General features: G+C 41.5%; 1 protein-coding gene across 6 annotated transcripts in view; it reads right to left on the bottom strand.

Annotated features, from left to right (window-relative positions):
• The window catches only part of iqsec1b (IQ motif and Sec7 domain ArfGEF 1b), a 434,251-nt gene that overhangs the window by 46,274 nt on the left and 372,455 nt on the right, over positions 1-15,522 (bottom strand). For all 6 annotated transcript variants that reach the window (XM_055648194.1, XM_055648198.1, XM_055648197.1 and 3 more), the window contains one exon: positions 4,240-5,531. In XM_055648194.1, the coding sequence (XP_055504169.1) occupies positions 4,240-5,531 (1,292 nt within the window). The remainder of the gene's footprint in view (positions 1-4,239; positions 5,532-15,522) is intronic.

Below are 15,522 nucleotides of genomic sequence, written 5' to 3'. Positions count from 1 at the left end.
CATCATGTAGGGAGTCAGGAACCATACATGAATCAGCGAGTCTCTGCTAAGTCTTTATCTTCGCTAGCTCTCCAATATTAATGCTAATGAATTCACTTTTGCACCCAGACTGCCTTTGCTATCTGAGTGCAGCAATCTGTGGCCTTCATTAATTGCTATGCAGGATGTAGCTTTGCAGACTACTCCATCTCCACCAGCACATTTTTGAGTTTCTCTCTAACTCAAACATTTCCCCTCTCAATTACCCACTACCTAAATCTATTTATATCTTTAATTCTCACCTGGTATCTCTCATTGCCACAGCAACCCATGGGCCTGAAACAAAACCATCACTTTACCAGTGTTGCCCAGTATGCTCATGTCACAGGGACACAAGAAACTGCAGATGCTGGAATTTCAAGCAAAAGTGCTCAAGTACTTCAACGGGCCAGGCAGCATATGTGTAGAGAATATGCATTCCCTCCATAGATGCTGCCTGACCCGCTGAGTTATGTTATGCTCAGGTCACAGCTGCAGTCTGTGAACATGCAGGTGAGTTTCTAATCTTCGCAGATTATTTCTGATTTTATCACTTCCGTCTGTTTTCCCTCCACAGCCCCCAACCTTATCGTTCACCAGCCCTGCATAGCCCAGTTTTACTGTCTCCAAAAATCCATAAATCCCATTCCTTCTCTCCAGAGTTGCTGACTTACTCCAGCATTTTGTGTCCATCTTTGTTCTAATCCTTTTAAATGAGTGTAAATGATAAAAAACATTTTGTTTTAAATAGGCAGGCCCAATTTAGGGATATTGTTGGGTAACGTCTGATGCTGAAACTGGAGGGAAATGTACAATAAAGCTCCCCTTGGGTCGGAACCCTTGTAAACATTGCTTTTCCTGCAGACACTAGGAATTGCAAATGATGATTTATAAAAAAAGACACAACGTGGGAGAGGTCCCTTCCGACCTACATTCAGGAAACTACGCATGCCCTCCAAATCTTCAATAAATTTAAATGACCTCCATTCCCCACCAGCAAGAACTGACACAACCCGAGCAGTTCCCCTCCACTAACACTCTCCTCCGCCTGGTGGAACTTGTCCTCACAAGTTCTCTTTTGACTCCTCTCACTTCTCCACAACCTGAATTGTGGCCCCTGCTCATACTGTGTCAATACATTGAAACCTTGACACGTGGAAACAATATCAATTGATGACATGCAACAAGTATTTAACGTTACTACCAGCAATGAAGTGTGCCTATACCAGTGGAAAACAATGTAGGCCTTGGCCAAGGCCGGAGTAGCATGAAAATAGTCTAGTCCAGCATTACTTGTGAGACTGCCTTAGCTCAGCTACTATTGTGGTTCCATCAATGATGGAGTATTCTCTGATATGCAGGCAATGCCTTTCTGAACTTAAATATATTATATTAAGTCATATGGAGATGATAGCCAAATTGTCAGAGAGGAAAGTTATCCATGTAATTATGAGCGGCACGTGTAAGACGGCAAACAGAATCCAGTCCAGAGAAGATCAAATTGATGTAGGCCAAACTAGACATAAAATACACAATAAATAATTGCATACTGAACAATGTAGATTGGCAGAGCAATCTTAGAGTCAACTTGGAATGATTCCTGAAGATAATGTGAAAGATAGTTAATGATTTTAAGAATGTTTGCATGATATTTACTTTTACTGCTTGTGGTATTGCTTGACCTTAAGAACAAAGTACTTATGGTGTAACAATTAAAAAGACTAGACTACCAACTTGCAGAACTGGGCAAGGTTCTGGTTATGTCATTTTGTCTCTTTAGCGAGCCTCTTTCTGAACGGTCACTTAAATCCACTGAACACATCAGGATATTGTCAGAACTGCAGAATTCTAATAGAGAGGTTTGCAAGTATGGGGATCACAAATTAAATCTGATTAGCTTAGACATTGAATAAGATGGATCCATTTCCGTTTGTAGAAAATTTAAAAACTAGGGGACAGAGATGCAAGGTCGTTGATAGAAAATTGCTGCCCGAGATGTCCTTTCACAATGGGAGCTTATGCACGTAAAATGACAAATGATTATTGCACGCAACAAAATCGAGTTAGGGGAATCGTGTTGCACATATACACAATATCTTGCAGATAATATACCCTGGAAGAAACGGACATATTTACATTATTTCAGTGGCAATGCCAGTGTGATTTAATTTCTCGCCTACTACATCATCTTCATCAAACTGCAGCATCTCATAAAGTAAAGTCCCGACCTGAAATGTCACCAGTCCATTCCCTTCCCTGATGCTGCCTGAACCGCTGAGTTACACTTTGTGCTTGCTGCTTCTGTTGGCATCCTGTGCACTGTTGTTGGTATTTCCTGCGTTATATGCAAGATGATACTGCAAAAGTTCTTAATTTACTGCAACTCATCAAGGGTGTCCAAAAAAAGAAATATGATGCTTTACAAATGGAAGGTTATATTTCTATATTGTATTGATTAAGAGCCCCTCATATCATTCTCCATAATTCCTTAAAATTCAACATAAACAAAAGTCACCTTCCTGAAAGTTTATGATTTCCAGAGAAAGGTCCACGAGGGGTTGGAAGGAGATTCACAAGGGTTTTTTGAGTTGGATCTTCTGCTGGACAGGGAGCTTACTTGGAGTGGAGCCCAGGCTCAGTCTTACGCTGGGGAGGTAGCTCCCACATGACTACAAAGGTAGGGTGTAGGGTAAAAAAAGGCTCTATTGCAGAATTCCTGATAAGGCCAAGTCCCCAAAGTGTACTGCTGTGTAGGAGGTAACTGCAGATGCTGGTTGAAACTGGAAATAGACACAAAAAACTGGAGTAACACAAAGGGTCAGACAGCATCTCTGGAGAAAAGGAAGAGGTGATGTTTCGGGTTCAAGACCCTTCTTCAGACACAATGTACTAGTTGCCAAAACTGTCAATTGAACCAAAATGTTTGTTAATATCTTTGATTTTGTTTTAAATATTGGAAACAAATGAAATATAGACTGAAAAATAGATTTCAAATAATTTAAAATGAACAAAATAACAAGTATACTAAATACTGTTACACTTAAGTGAATTCAACATAAAAAGTTAGTTTGTATTCTATCTTCTGACTGTAGCCAGTTAATATTCTTGGAATTAATTGACCTGGGGTTTTCAGCAAGTATTTTATCCAGTTTAGTGCAGGGAAGTCAGCGGAAGATGCTTCTTCCTCTGTTGGACTGTCCATGGTGGATCACCAATGTCCAGGGTTCAGCAATCAACTGACTGAGAGACAGAACCTTCCCTGTGTTGGGAGGACATGACTTGCTAACTACGTAAAAGCCAGAGGAGAACAGTTTTTTATTAAGAAGATCTACCCTAATAGAAAATGCACCAATCTGTAGCTTAGGGCAGCAGGGCAGCAGAGTGGCACAGTGGTAGTGTTGATGCCTTACAGCGCCAGAGACCTGGGTTCACTCCTGACTATGGATGCTATCTGTGCGATGTTCGTAAGTTCTCCCTGTGATAGCGTGGGTTTTCTCCGGGTGCTCCGGTTTCCTCCCACGTTCCAAAGAGGTGCAGGTTTGTAGGTTCTGTAAAATTGCCCGTAGTGTGTAGGATAAAACTGGGGCACAGGAGATTGTTGGTCAGTGCGGATTTAGTGGGCCGATGGGCCTGTTTACATGCTGTACCTCTAAACTAAACTAAATTCCACACCTTATGAGAGATTAACATTTCCTGGGGCTCTGGACAAATAACAGGAGGCTCCCCTGCATATTATTGTTGCCAGGAGTAGAAACCCTGTTGTATAACTGAAGATTCTGGCAGCTGCAAAGCCTCATAGGCCAAAATGTCTCCAATAACTATGGACATTTCATTAAATGATATTAAATAAGGCAAAGAGAAAGAATAAAGCTTAATATAGGATTTGTTTGATACTCATTCACACATTCTGATCATTTTGAAATTGTTATTTGAAACATCCTAAAATTGTTTGATTTTAAACTCGGAGGTATTAAAGATAATACATCAGAAAAATACATGAAAGTTTAAGTTTGAAAAGCTAAGCATTCACACCTTTCTCCTTTTTCTCACAAGATGACCATTTTCCACTTCCCTAAGTCAAGACTATAATTAACAAATACCCTTTCAAATATGGGCCCGTTGCTCAATCAAAAAGCAATAAAGGGGCAGCTTTAAATTTCACAGATCAACATCAGAATTTGAGCAAAATGTGAGATGGAAAGATAAGTAAAAACAACATACTTATTGAAGAGGTTTAGACCAATACGGTAGTGGCGTTTCCTTATGATATCATTGCTAAATGCAGGCGAATCCCAGCTGTTTCGTGTTTCCTTGTGATATGTTTGTTTGCTCAAAGTTTGTTCTCGTAAACTATCTCTGGATGAGGATTCTGAGCTGCAGTTTATCGTATCATTGGAATTGGAAGTGCTATTGATACTGTCATTATCCCCATCGGAAAAGTCAGACTCTGATTTGCTTTGTCGATTTGCTGAACCGTTTATAGCAAGATGGCTGTCAATCTGACGTGGTCGATGGCGAGCAGATTCTTCATCACGATGGTGTATTCTAGTGGGTATTGAATGTGATATGTGTGTTATGTGTTTGGGACTTCCACGCTGGCTATTGGGATTTTGCTCGTAGGCATTTTGTCTCTTTAGCGAGCCTCTTTCTGAACGGTCACTTAAATCCACTGAACTATCGCTGGGCGGCTCAATCGTTAGCAAAGGGAGGTGATCAATACGAAGCCTCGCCTCCTGACACTCTAAGGAAGGGGTGCTCCTGCAGCTTGTATCCGTGTCCAGTTTGTCATCCCTGTGGGTCATGGACCAGTATTCCTGGGCAGAATTTATTGAACGGAGACGTAAATCTGATTCTGTGCTGGATGGCCTATCCACAGAATGTAACGATACCGGGAGTGGAGGAGAAAGCTCTTCCTCATCTATATACAGAGTGACATCACTGTACGACGCAGACATGTCATCCAACTTTCTGCGTTCAGCTTCATGAAGAGATTTAGCATAAGATATACTGTCCATCTCTTCATCCTTTTGCATATTTTCTTTATAACGTTTGGCCTGCTCAGTAGGATGCCCATCATCAGTGTGCAAGGTGCGGCAGTTTAGTGCGTCATCAATTGATTCTGCAAGTGATTTTACTTGCCTTGAGAATGCATCCTCAAGCTCAGTTATTGCATCTGCAAAATCGTTGTTATTAGCTGGAGACTTCATCACTGCTGAATCTCCGAGATCTTCACAATCTGATTGAACGATAGCTCCTAATTTTCCTGCATCATCAGTCATAGACATCTGTTTCCCCTCAAAAAATGAGCTGTGGACTTTCTCAGGTCCTTCAAAGGAAAACTGCATTCTCATATTGGACAAAACAATGCGTCTGGACATGCGATTCTCAGACATAGAACTTCTCAGTCTTTCAAAGTTTTTGTTCATTTGATACTGGCGGAATGCTGTCTGAATGGTTCGAGCCGCATGTCTCGTTATGAAACGTCCTCCATATTTACGCTCAAGCATCTCCACCTGGAAAAGACAAATAACCTAGTTACCAGGTTTGAAAGCACATTTGCGCTTTATTTAACATAGAAACATAGAAAATAGGTGCAGGAGTAGGCCCTTCGAGTCCGCCATTCAATATGATCATGGCTGATCATCCAACTCAGTATCCTGTACCTGCTTTCTCTCCATACCCCCTGATCCCTTTAGCCACAAGGGCCACATCTAACTCCCTCTTAAATATAGTCAATGAACTTGCCTCAACTACCTTCTGTGGCAGAAATTCCAGAGATTCACCACTCTCTGTGAAAAATGTTTTTCTCATCTCGGTCCTAAAAGATTTCCCCCCTTATCCTTAAACTGTGACCCCTTGTTCTGGACTTACCCAACATCGGGAACAATCTTCCTGCATCTAGCCTGTCCAACCCCTTAAGAATTTTATAAGTTTCTATAAGATCCCCCCTCAATCTTCTGAATTCTAGCGAGGATTAACAATCCTAATTTTACACTGTTTGAAATGGCTTAAATTCTCAGTTTACAATTCAGTACTAATCTACTTTATTACGTATCATATAATTATTCAGTTGCAACAATTAACAGTTTAAATGTCCAAAACCATAATTGAAGTAATAGGTTTTAAGTGCACATTGCAGGATTATACAGATTAAGCCAGAATTCTTTCAAGATAACAATAGAAAATATTGGAAACACTTAGATCTGGCAGCAACTATGGAGAAAGCAAGAGTGGAAAGGTTTCAAATCTATGACCTTCAGTCAGAGTTGGGAAATGTTAAAGGTGAACGGTCTGAATGTTAAAGGGGAGGACGAGGGTGGGAGACAAGCCACAACATTTGTAATGGGGTAAAGGTTATGAAAGATCAGAAGGCAAAAATGAATGATTTGCAAAATAAAAGAGGTGTAAGTGCAAAAGGAAAAAGGTTGGTTCAGAAGGAGGGTTAAGTGGGAGAAGTGGAATCATTGTCTGAATAGAGGAAATCTAAAATTAACAAGTTGAAATACATTTAAGGAAGCAAGATTATGTCAATGCAGAATATTCCAGCTGTTTGTCGGGACCCTTCTTCAGTGAAGAAGAAGGGTCTGAAGAAGGGTCTCGACCTGAAACATCACCCATCCCTCTCTCCAGAGATGCTGCCTGTCCCGCTGTTACTCCAGTATTTTGTGACTATTTTCGGTTTAAACCAGCATCTGCAGTTCCTTCCTACCCATTCCATTAAGAGCATTGCTTTCTCTCAATATGCAACACAGCCTACTTCTGCTAACATTTCACTGTATGCATTCATCAAATCAGGCTGAATGCCTTATGCTTCCTGTTCAGTCCCCTGCAAAATGAAAACCCTCTATGAGTTTCCAACTCTTATAAAACATCACAGTTCACATCCTCAAACACATTTGCTCACCCTTCTGCAGAGAGAAAAGGAAGATGCTGTGTTTAAATAATGAGAGTTCTTTGAAAGGTTCTGAGTGAACTTGGCGAGATAATGAGGATTTTTCACTTTGTGAGGAGATCTAAAATTGGTGTTGTTTCACATTGGCTCTCTGAGAAAGAGTTCTCCCTAATTTCTGTTCTAAATGTGTAACTATGCCTCCAATATCCTACAGTATCTACCTCGCCAGAATCTGATATACTTCCATGACCTCTCATTCTTCTCAACTCCATTAGGTTCAATCTGCTCAACATGGTGGCAAGACGACAATCTCTCTCTGTCTCAATGTCAGCATAATGAAGGAGCTGGTCATTGATGGGAAGCGGGATGGAATACATTCCCCAGACTATATCAATGGTGCTGAAGTGGAGATAGTCGAGAGCTTCAGGTTTCCAAATACAAGTATCACCAATAATGTGTCCTCATCCAAGCACATTGACATTATGGTCAACAAAGCACACCTATACCTCTACTTCCTAAGGCGAAGGAAATTCAGGATGTCTCCAATGATTAACCAATTTCTACAGATGCACCAAAGAAAGCATCCAAACCAGCTGCATCACAGCTTGATATGGCAACAGTTCAGCCCAAAATCACAAGGAGTTGTGAACACAGTGTCGTCCATCACCCAAATCAGCCTCTGCACATTGACTCCATCTATACCATGCTACCATGAGAAAGCAACTAATATAATCAAGGACCGCTCACATTCCCATCATTCTCTCTTCTACCCCGTTGGGGAGATGGTACAAAAGCTTGAAAGGATATATCACCTGATTCAAGAAAAGTTTCTTTCTTGCTGCCATCAGACTTCTGAAGCTAGGAGTGAATTCCCCGATCTTCCAATCTACTTCTGCACTTTCTCTGCAGCTGGAATAGTATATTCTGCACTCTGTTCTGTTTCATTTTCTCGTTTGCATTACCTGACATACTCATGCATAGTACGCATGAAGTTTTTCCATTGTATTTTCATACATGACAATGATAAACCAATACCATTGCATTTCCTTATAAGACAGCTCCTTCATTCCAGAATTCAAATCAGTGAAATGTTGCTAATGCAAGCATATCCTTTCTTAAATTATGAAACCAAAAGCACCATGTGTGGTCTCACCAGAACCCTATTAAGTTATAGCAAAGCTTGTATCATAAATTTGATTGAGGATGGTCCAATGGCTGCCTTGCCAACAGTTTGTCTGTCCCTTCTTTCTTTTGTCATTTGTCTGTATGTGCTAAATGTATGTTTTAGTGTTCCTTAGCTTGTTTATGTGGGACGTGGGGTGGGGAGGGGTTTGGGGGAATCTTTCTCTAATCTCCTACCTCTACGGAGATGCAATTGTTACCATGTCGTATCTCCGTCCGCACTGCGGCCTAACATCAAGGAGTTGGCGACCTTTGTTGGAGACCGACTTCGGGAGCTCTACCGTGGGAGCCTGCAGACTTACCATCGTGGAACCCGTGATCCCTTTGCCAGGGATCGACATCTGAGCTCCAATTGCGGGAGCCCGCGGACTTTAACAACGTAGAGCTTGAGACTTCTGGTCAGAGACCGACTTCGGGAGCTCCAAGCCGCAGGTGCTTAGACCACCCCGATGTGGGACCTTCAATCGCTCCGACATGGGAGCTTTGATCAGCCCAACGCGGAGGCTTCGATCGCCCCGACTGCGGGTGGTTCAACTACTATTTTCTTGACCACAATAAACTTCTTGACCACAATAAACTGACCTTGAACCCTTGAAACCTATATCTAGAGGAGAGTCCATATTAGGGAATATATAAATTATCATTAGAAGCCAGAGAGGTGCCGGAAGACTGGAGGGTGGCTAAAGTTGTACCTTTATTTAAGAAGGGCTGCAAGGAAAACCCTGGGAACTATACAGTGAACCTAATATCGGTGGTAGGTGGATTAGTGGAGAGGATTCTAAGGGATAAGATATAGATGCATTTGGCTAGACAGGGACTGATTAGTTTAAATTCCATTTGACTATTTTGAAGGACCAGGAAACCAAGGGATGGTCAGCATGGTTTGGCGTGTGGGAGATCCAGATTTTCCAATTCCCTCAAAATTACAAGTCGTTCATCATTGTTCATTAAGGAAGCTTTATTGAATTATATCTAGCCTTGGCTTCAAAGTGCATTAGGTCTTTGACCAATAATAAAGTCCTATGTAATGGCTCACATTTTCATGCACACTTTACCACAGATATGGTAATAATTTGCAATGCATCACAGAAAACAATAACATGTCACTTAAGAATGCATGTCAAAATGTTTGCAGCATTATTTGATATTAGAGATCTTTAAAACACTAAGCCTTTAGTTTCCTCAATCTGGTGGAGCTCTGTGTAGGTGGTATTGTGCGGATGGGTATTCAAAATTACAACAAGATCTTGATCAGTTGGGCAAGTGGGCTGAGAAATGGTGAATGGAATTTAATGCAGATGCTTTGAAGTGATACATTTTGGAAAGTCAAAGCCGGGCAGGACCTTCCCAGTGAATCACACGGCCCGGGGGAGTGTTGTAGAGAAGAGGGATCTAGGAACACAGGTACTTTCCTTGAAAGTGGTATCACAGGGAGATAGGGTGGTCGAGAAGGCTTTCGGCATATTGGCCTTCATCAGGCACCGTATTGAGTATAGAAGTAGGGTTGGTATTTTACAGTTGGACAAGACAACAAAATGAAGCTACATTTGGAAGATAGTGTTCAGTTTTGGTTACCCTGCTTTAGAAAATATGTTATCAAGCTGGAAAGAATCGAGAGAAGATTCACAAGGATGCTGCCACGACTAAAAGGCGTTAAGGGAGAGATTGGGCCAAGATACAGAGAAAAAGTAAACATGAACACAATTAAGTCATACAGAAATATCACGGGTAAAGCTATGGGAAGAAAAATACCCGAGTGCAGAAAATAGTTTTGCAGCATTGTAGCATTACACAACCTGAGGAAATAGTCCCATGTCTGCATTGGAAAATCAGTACTACACCCAAGCTGATGGGAGAAATGTTTGAAGATTCTGAGAATAGAAGAGATAAAGCTGTTCCTAAGTTTTGTGCTACGTGCTTTCAAGCTTTCTATACCTTCTACCTGATAGAAGAAGGGAGAAGAGGGAATGACCGGGTGAAAACGGTCCTTGATTACGTTCCCGAGACAGCATGAAATGTAGATGGAGTCAATGGTGGAGAGTGGGTATGTGTGAAGGAGCAGGCTACATCCACAAGTCTCTGCAATATCTCGTGGTCTTGGGCAGAGTTGTTCTCAAACCAAGCTGTGATGTAATCGGATAGTATGCTTTCTATGGTGCATTTTAGAAGCTGGTACATGCCAAACTTCCTTATTGGTCTCAGGAGGTCGAGACGTTGGTAAGCTTTTTTGGCTGTAGCTTCAATGTGGTTGGTCCAGGGCAGATTGTTGTTGATATGTGATGGAACTTGACGGTCTCAACATTTCCACATCAGCTGATTGATGCTGATTGGGGTATGTACTCCACCATGCATCCTAAACTCAATAAGCTCCTTCATCTTGTAGACATTGAGGGAGAGATTGTTGTCTTGATATCATATTACGAAGCTCTCTATCTCCTTCCTATATTTTGTACTTCCTGTACTTTACCTGACCAAATGGTGCCAGCACACCAAGCTGGCTCTCAACATCAGTAAAGCCAAGGAACTGATTGTGGACTTTGCTAGGGGAAGGATGAGGACCCACAATCCTGTTTACAGGTGGAGAGGATCAAAAAATTAATAGCTGGGCGTGCATATTTGCTGGGCGCCAAATAATTATCAAACCTCGGTGGACATTTTCTTTGTATTTGCACCAATGTGCTGGGCCCAAGAAAGATCATCAGAGATGTCCAAGCTCAGGAGCTTGAAGTTGATGACTCGCTCCACCTCTGCCCCGCCAGCGAAGGCAGGTGTATGGTCCCTCAAATAGACATAAAATGCTAGAGTAACTCAGCAGGACAGGCAGCATCTTTGGAATGAGAAGAATGGATGACGTTTTGGGTCGAGACACTTCTTCAGTCTGTATTGTGTGTCTATCGTCGGTTTATACCAGCATCTGTAGTTCCTTCCTACACGTATGGACTCTCATCTTTCCTCTCCTGAAGTATCGATCTCCCTCCAGCACTCTGACTGGTCAAGTGGACCCAATGACAGTAACGTTGGCGGCAAATTTTAAGATGGCATTAGAGTTGTGACTGGCTACACAGCCATGGGTATAAAGAGAATAGAGCAGGGGACTGAGCACACAGCAAAGATGTGTCTTGAGCTGGTGGTCAGTGAAGAGAAGGTTTTGTTGATTGAAGTCTACACAATCAACAAATCCACCTATCTCCGTGGCACTTGTTTTACGATGCTGGCCATAAACTTCAGGGGACTCGTTATTTCTGTTAGTTTCATTGTTTCTGTTGTTCTGTGATAGTTCTTTGATACTTTTTTTGTTCTTTGATACTTTTTTTTGCCTCTGAATTTGATACTTGTTTTATTTTGTCTGTTTCATATGTATTAGTCGGTACACTCTGCATACAGTCCTCATTGGATGTTGGTACTCTGTAGAGACCATGTACTGACTGGTAATATGGACGATATAGCAAAGAATTATAGTAATCAAAGTGACGATCGTTTTGTGTTGATAGGGTGAGTTTGGGAAATTCAAGATCAATTGTAGTGAACTGAGGAAAGGCTTGTGCATGCAAAATTAATTGCTAGCAACAGATCAGCTCTTTAGCTGCTCAAAAAAGGAGAGAGAAGGAAATGGCAGCACAGGCCCAGACTAGGTACATTCAAAATTTCAGAGGCTACAACAACTTTGTACTTTGAAAGAATGGGTGTTTTTCTGAATAAAGGAAGATGGTTAGCATGGATTGCAACGAGATCTTCAACAGCTGGGCAAGTGGGTTGAATAATGGCAAACATAGTTATTTAAGATTGGTGTGAGGAGTGAGGTAAGTCAAACTAGGGCAAAACCTTAACGGTGAACGATGAGGTCCCTCGGAGTGTTGTAGAGCACAGTAATCTCAGAGCACAAATATATAATTCCCTTCAAGTGCATTCACAGATGGATAAGGTGGTGAAGAAGGCTTGTGGCACGGTGGCCTTCATCAGTCGGGGAGTAAGGTACAGAAGTTGGGACATGGTGTTACAGTGCACAACACTTTGGTGAGGCCACACTTGGAGTGCTGTGTTCAGCTTTGCTCACCCTGCTGTAGAAAAAATACCATTAAGATGGAAAGAGTACAGAGATTTCCGAGAAGGTTAGCAGGACTCAAGGGCCTGAGGTATACAAGAGGTTGGGCAGGCTAGGACTTTATTGCTTGGAGTGCAGGAGGTTGGGAGGTGGTCTTATGGAGGTTCAAAAAATCATGAGGGGAATAGATAAGGTGAATTCAGAGTTTTATTCCCAGGGGACAGAATTCAAGAAACAGAGGGCATAGGTTTAAGGCGAGAGGGTAATGATTTAATAGGAACCCGAAGGGAACCTTTCACACAGACTGATGGGTATATAGATTGAGCTGCCAGAGGAAACAGTTGAGGCGGGTACAATAAAACATTTAAAATACATTTGGACAGCTGTATGCAGAGGGAAGATTCAGAGGGATATTGGCAAAATGTGGATAAATGTGACTAGCTTATATGGGCAGCATGGACAAGATTGGCCGGAGGGCCTTTTTCCATGCTACATGGTTCAATAAATAGCACGTCTGAAATTGAGGAAGAGGATGAAGGTGATAGCAAGATGTTAATGGAAGGCAACAATTTTATTGTTAGAAATCTTGACAGGCACCCGCCTAGTACTGGTAAAACTATTTGTTACCAATATGACAGAAGAGGAGAAATTATAAAATTACTACTACACAGTGCCATCTGAAATGTATACATATTTAAGCCACAAATAGAGATTGGGGAGACAGAGATATTTTGAAAAAGAATGTTGTGACATTTAGATGGATGCCTTTTGGATTGTGTGCAGTGTGATGAGTTTGTTGTGTTTGAACTCATTGGTGAATCTATGATTAGTATTACTAATTAGGGATTAGTTATTAATTATTAGTTTTCATTTTGTTTAGCAGATATTGTGTGGAAACAGGCCCTTTGGCTCACTGAATCTGTGCCAACCAGTGATCACCCATAGACTAGTTATATCCTACACACAAGGGGCAATTTACAGAAGCCAATTAACCTGCAACCTGCATCTGGTCAGGCTGCATTTGGAGTACTGTGAGCAAATTTGGGCCCCATATCTGAGGAAGGATTTGCTGTGCTCTGGAGAGGGTTCCAGAGGAGGTTTACAAGAATGATTCCAGGAATGAGTGGGTTACCATATGATGAGCATTTGACTACACTGGGCCTCTACTCGCTGGAATTTAGGAGGTTGAAGTGGAACCTCATTGAAAAATACAGAATAATGAAAGGAATAGATAGAGTGGATGTGGAAAGGATGTTTCCACTTGTGGGAGAGTTTAGGATCAGAGGTCTCAAAGTTAAAGTGCGCTCTTTTAGAAAGGAGATGAGGAGGAACTTCTTTAGTCAGAGGGTAGTTAATCTATGGAACTCATTGTCACAGAGGAGAGGCCAATTCAGTGGATATTTTTAAGGCAGAGATAGACAAATTCATGATTAGAACGGGTTTCAAGGGTTATGGGGGGAAGACAGGAAAATGGGATTAGGAGGTAGTGATCATCCATGATTGAATGGTTGGGTAGACTCGATGGGCCGAATGTCCTAATTCTATTCCTGTAACTTGTGAACGACTTTGGAATATGGGAGGAAAGCCGAGCACCCGGAAACACCCGAGTAACCTGGTGCTGTCAGGCTGTGACAGACGCTGCACCACCATCTCCACCTCTCTTCCAGTTTCCTCTCTCCTCCCACCTCAATCAGTCTGAAGAAGGGACCTGACCCAAAACATCACCTGTCCAAGTTCCCCAGAGATTCTGCCTGACCCGCTGAGTTTACTGTGTCTTTTTTTACTGATAGTCAAAGTTACAAAGTCCCAAAATGAAGTGAATAATTTAATATAAATCAATAATTACAGCAAAAAAAAAACATAGAAGGGTTGTTTACACGACACTGAGATGGATGAGCATTGTAAGGAATGCATTTGGAATACTGCAGACATAACTTGCAGAGATTAAAACACTGTTTTCAATATTAATGTACAATGATAGAGGCACAGACTATTCTAGAATGTTAAGGGTGACCTAGAGCTAGAAGGTCAGTCAGGAGAGTCAGGAGAATTTGTTTTTAAATGTATAAAAAATCTCTCATGACTCTGAGAACATTATGACAAATGAAATGGACAAAAGGCCAAAGTGACTAATTATAGAGGCAGATTAACGGCGTTAATGGCCGCGGGACAATTACCATCGCCCGCCGGGGGCTTTGACTGACTCTGACATCGAGGGGGAGAGGGGAGTGCAGGGGAGAGATACGTTTTTGCCTTCCATCACAGCGAGGAGGAGATGCGCTGTGATGGATGTCTGTGTAAATTATGTTGTGTCTTGGGTCTTTTTTTTTGTATGTATGACTGCAGAAACAACATTTCATTTGGACCTCAACGAGGTTCAAATGACAAATAAAATTGTATTGTATTGTATTGTATTGTAGATTACATAACAGAATGATCTTTAGGAGATTGATTAAAAGAGCAAAATTAGGATAGAAAAAGTATTTGTTGTTAAAACATCATGACCAGATTTGACCACAAGCACTGAGCATAAAGCTCGTGTATAAACATGAATACCAGCCCGATTTATTGTAAATGCTAATCTATGCACTATGCATTAAAAAGCATTTGAAGCAAACGAACAACATGGTGCAGAACAATGATGCAAAAGAATTTACCACTTAAATTTGAAAAATCATTTAAACACTTGGAAATTCATGACATGTCTACAATGGCTAAATACTAAACTGTTTAAATATGCAACTCTGCAAGAGAGGTAGAGGCTAAGGAACAGTAGAAACAAGGAACTGCAGATACTAGTTTACAAAATAAAGGCACAAACTGCTGGAGTAACTTAGTGGGTCAGGCAGCTTCTACAGAGAACATAGGTGACATTTGGAGTCTTAGTGTCATAAGCATGGAAGCAGCCTTCGGCCCAACTTGCCCACACCGACCAAGATGCTCCATCTACAATAGTCCCACATCCCCGCGTTTGGCCCAGATCCTTGTAGAATGCCACCGAGCTGTCTACATAGAGTAGCTTGGGGTTGAGCCAAATAGGGCAAATCTGGATTTGGTGCTGTGTAACAAATTGGATTTGATTTGGGAGCTTAAGGTAAAGAAAAACCTTCGGAGGTATTGACCATAATATGAGAAAATTCAACCTGCAGTTTGAGAGTGAGAAGATGTGTTGGTATTACTGTTGAGTAAAGGTAACTACATAGGCATTAGGGAGTTGCTGGCTAAAGTTGATTGGAAAGGGACCTCAGCAGGAATGACGGTGTAGCTGCAATGGCAGAAATTTCTGGGAGTAATTCTGAAGACACAGATTCTTTTCAAGCCAAAGTGGAAGAAAGATTTTAAGGGGAGAATGAGGTGACTGTGGCTGAAGAAGGAATTCAAAGACACC

Source organism: Leucoraja erinacea, chromosome 16 (assembly GCF_028641065.1).
Source record: "Leucoraja erinacea ecotype New England chromosome 16, Leri_hhj_1, whole genome shotgun sequence".
Taxonomy (NCBI): Eukaryota; Metazoa; Chordata; class Chondrichthyes; order Rajiformes; family Rajidae; genus Leucoraja; species Leucoraja erinaceus.
Note: the sequence above shows the minus strand (reverse complement) of the source record. Positions and strands in the feature narration are given on the sequence as shown.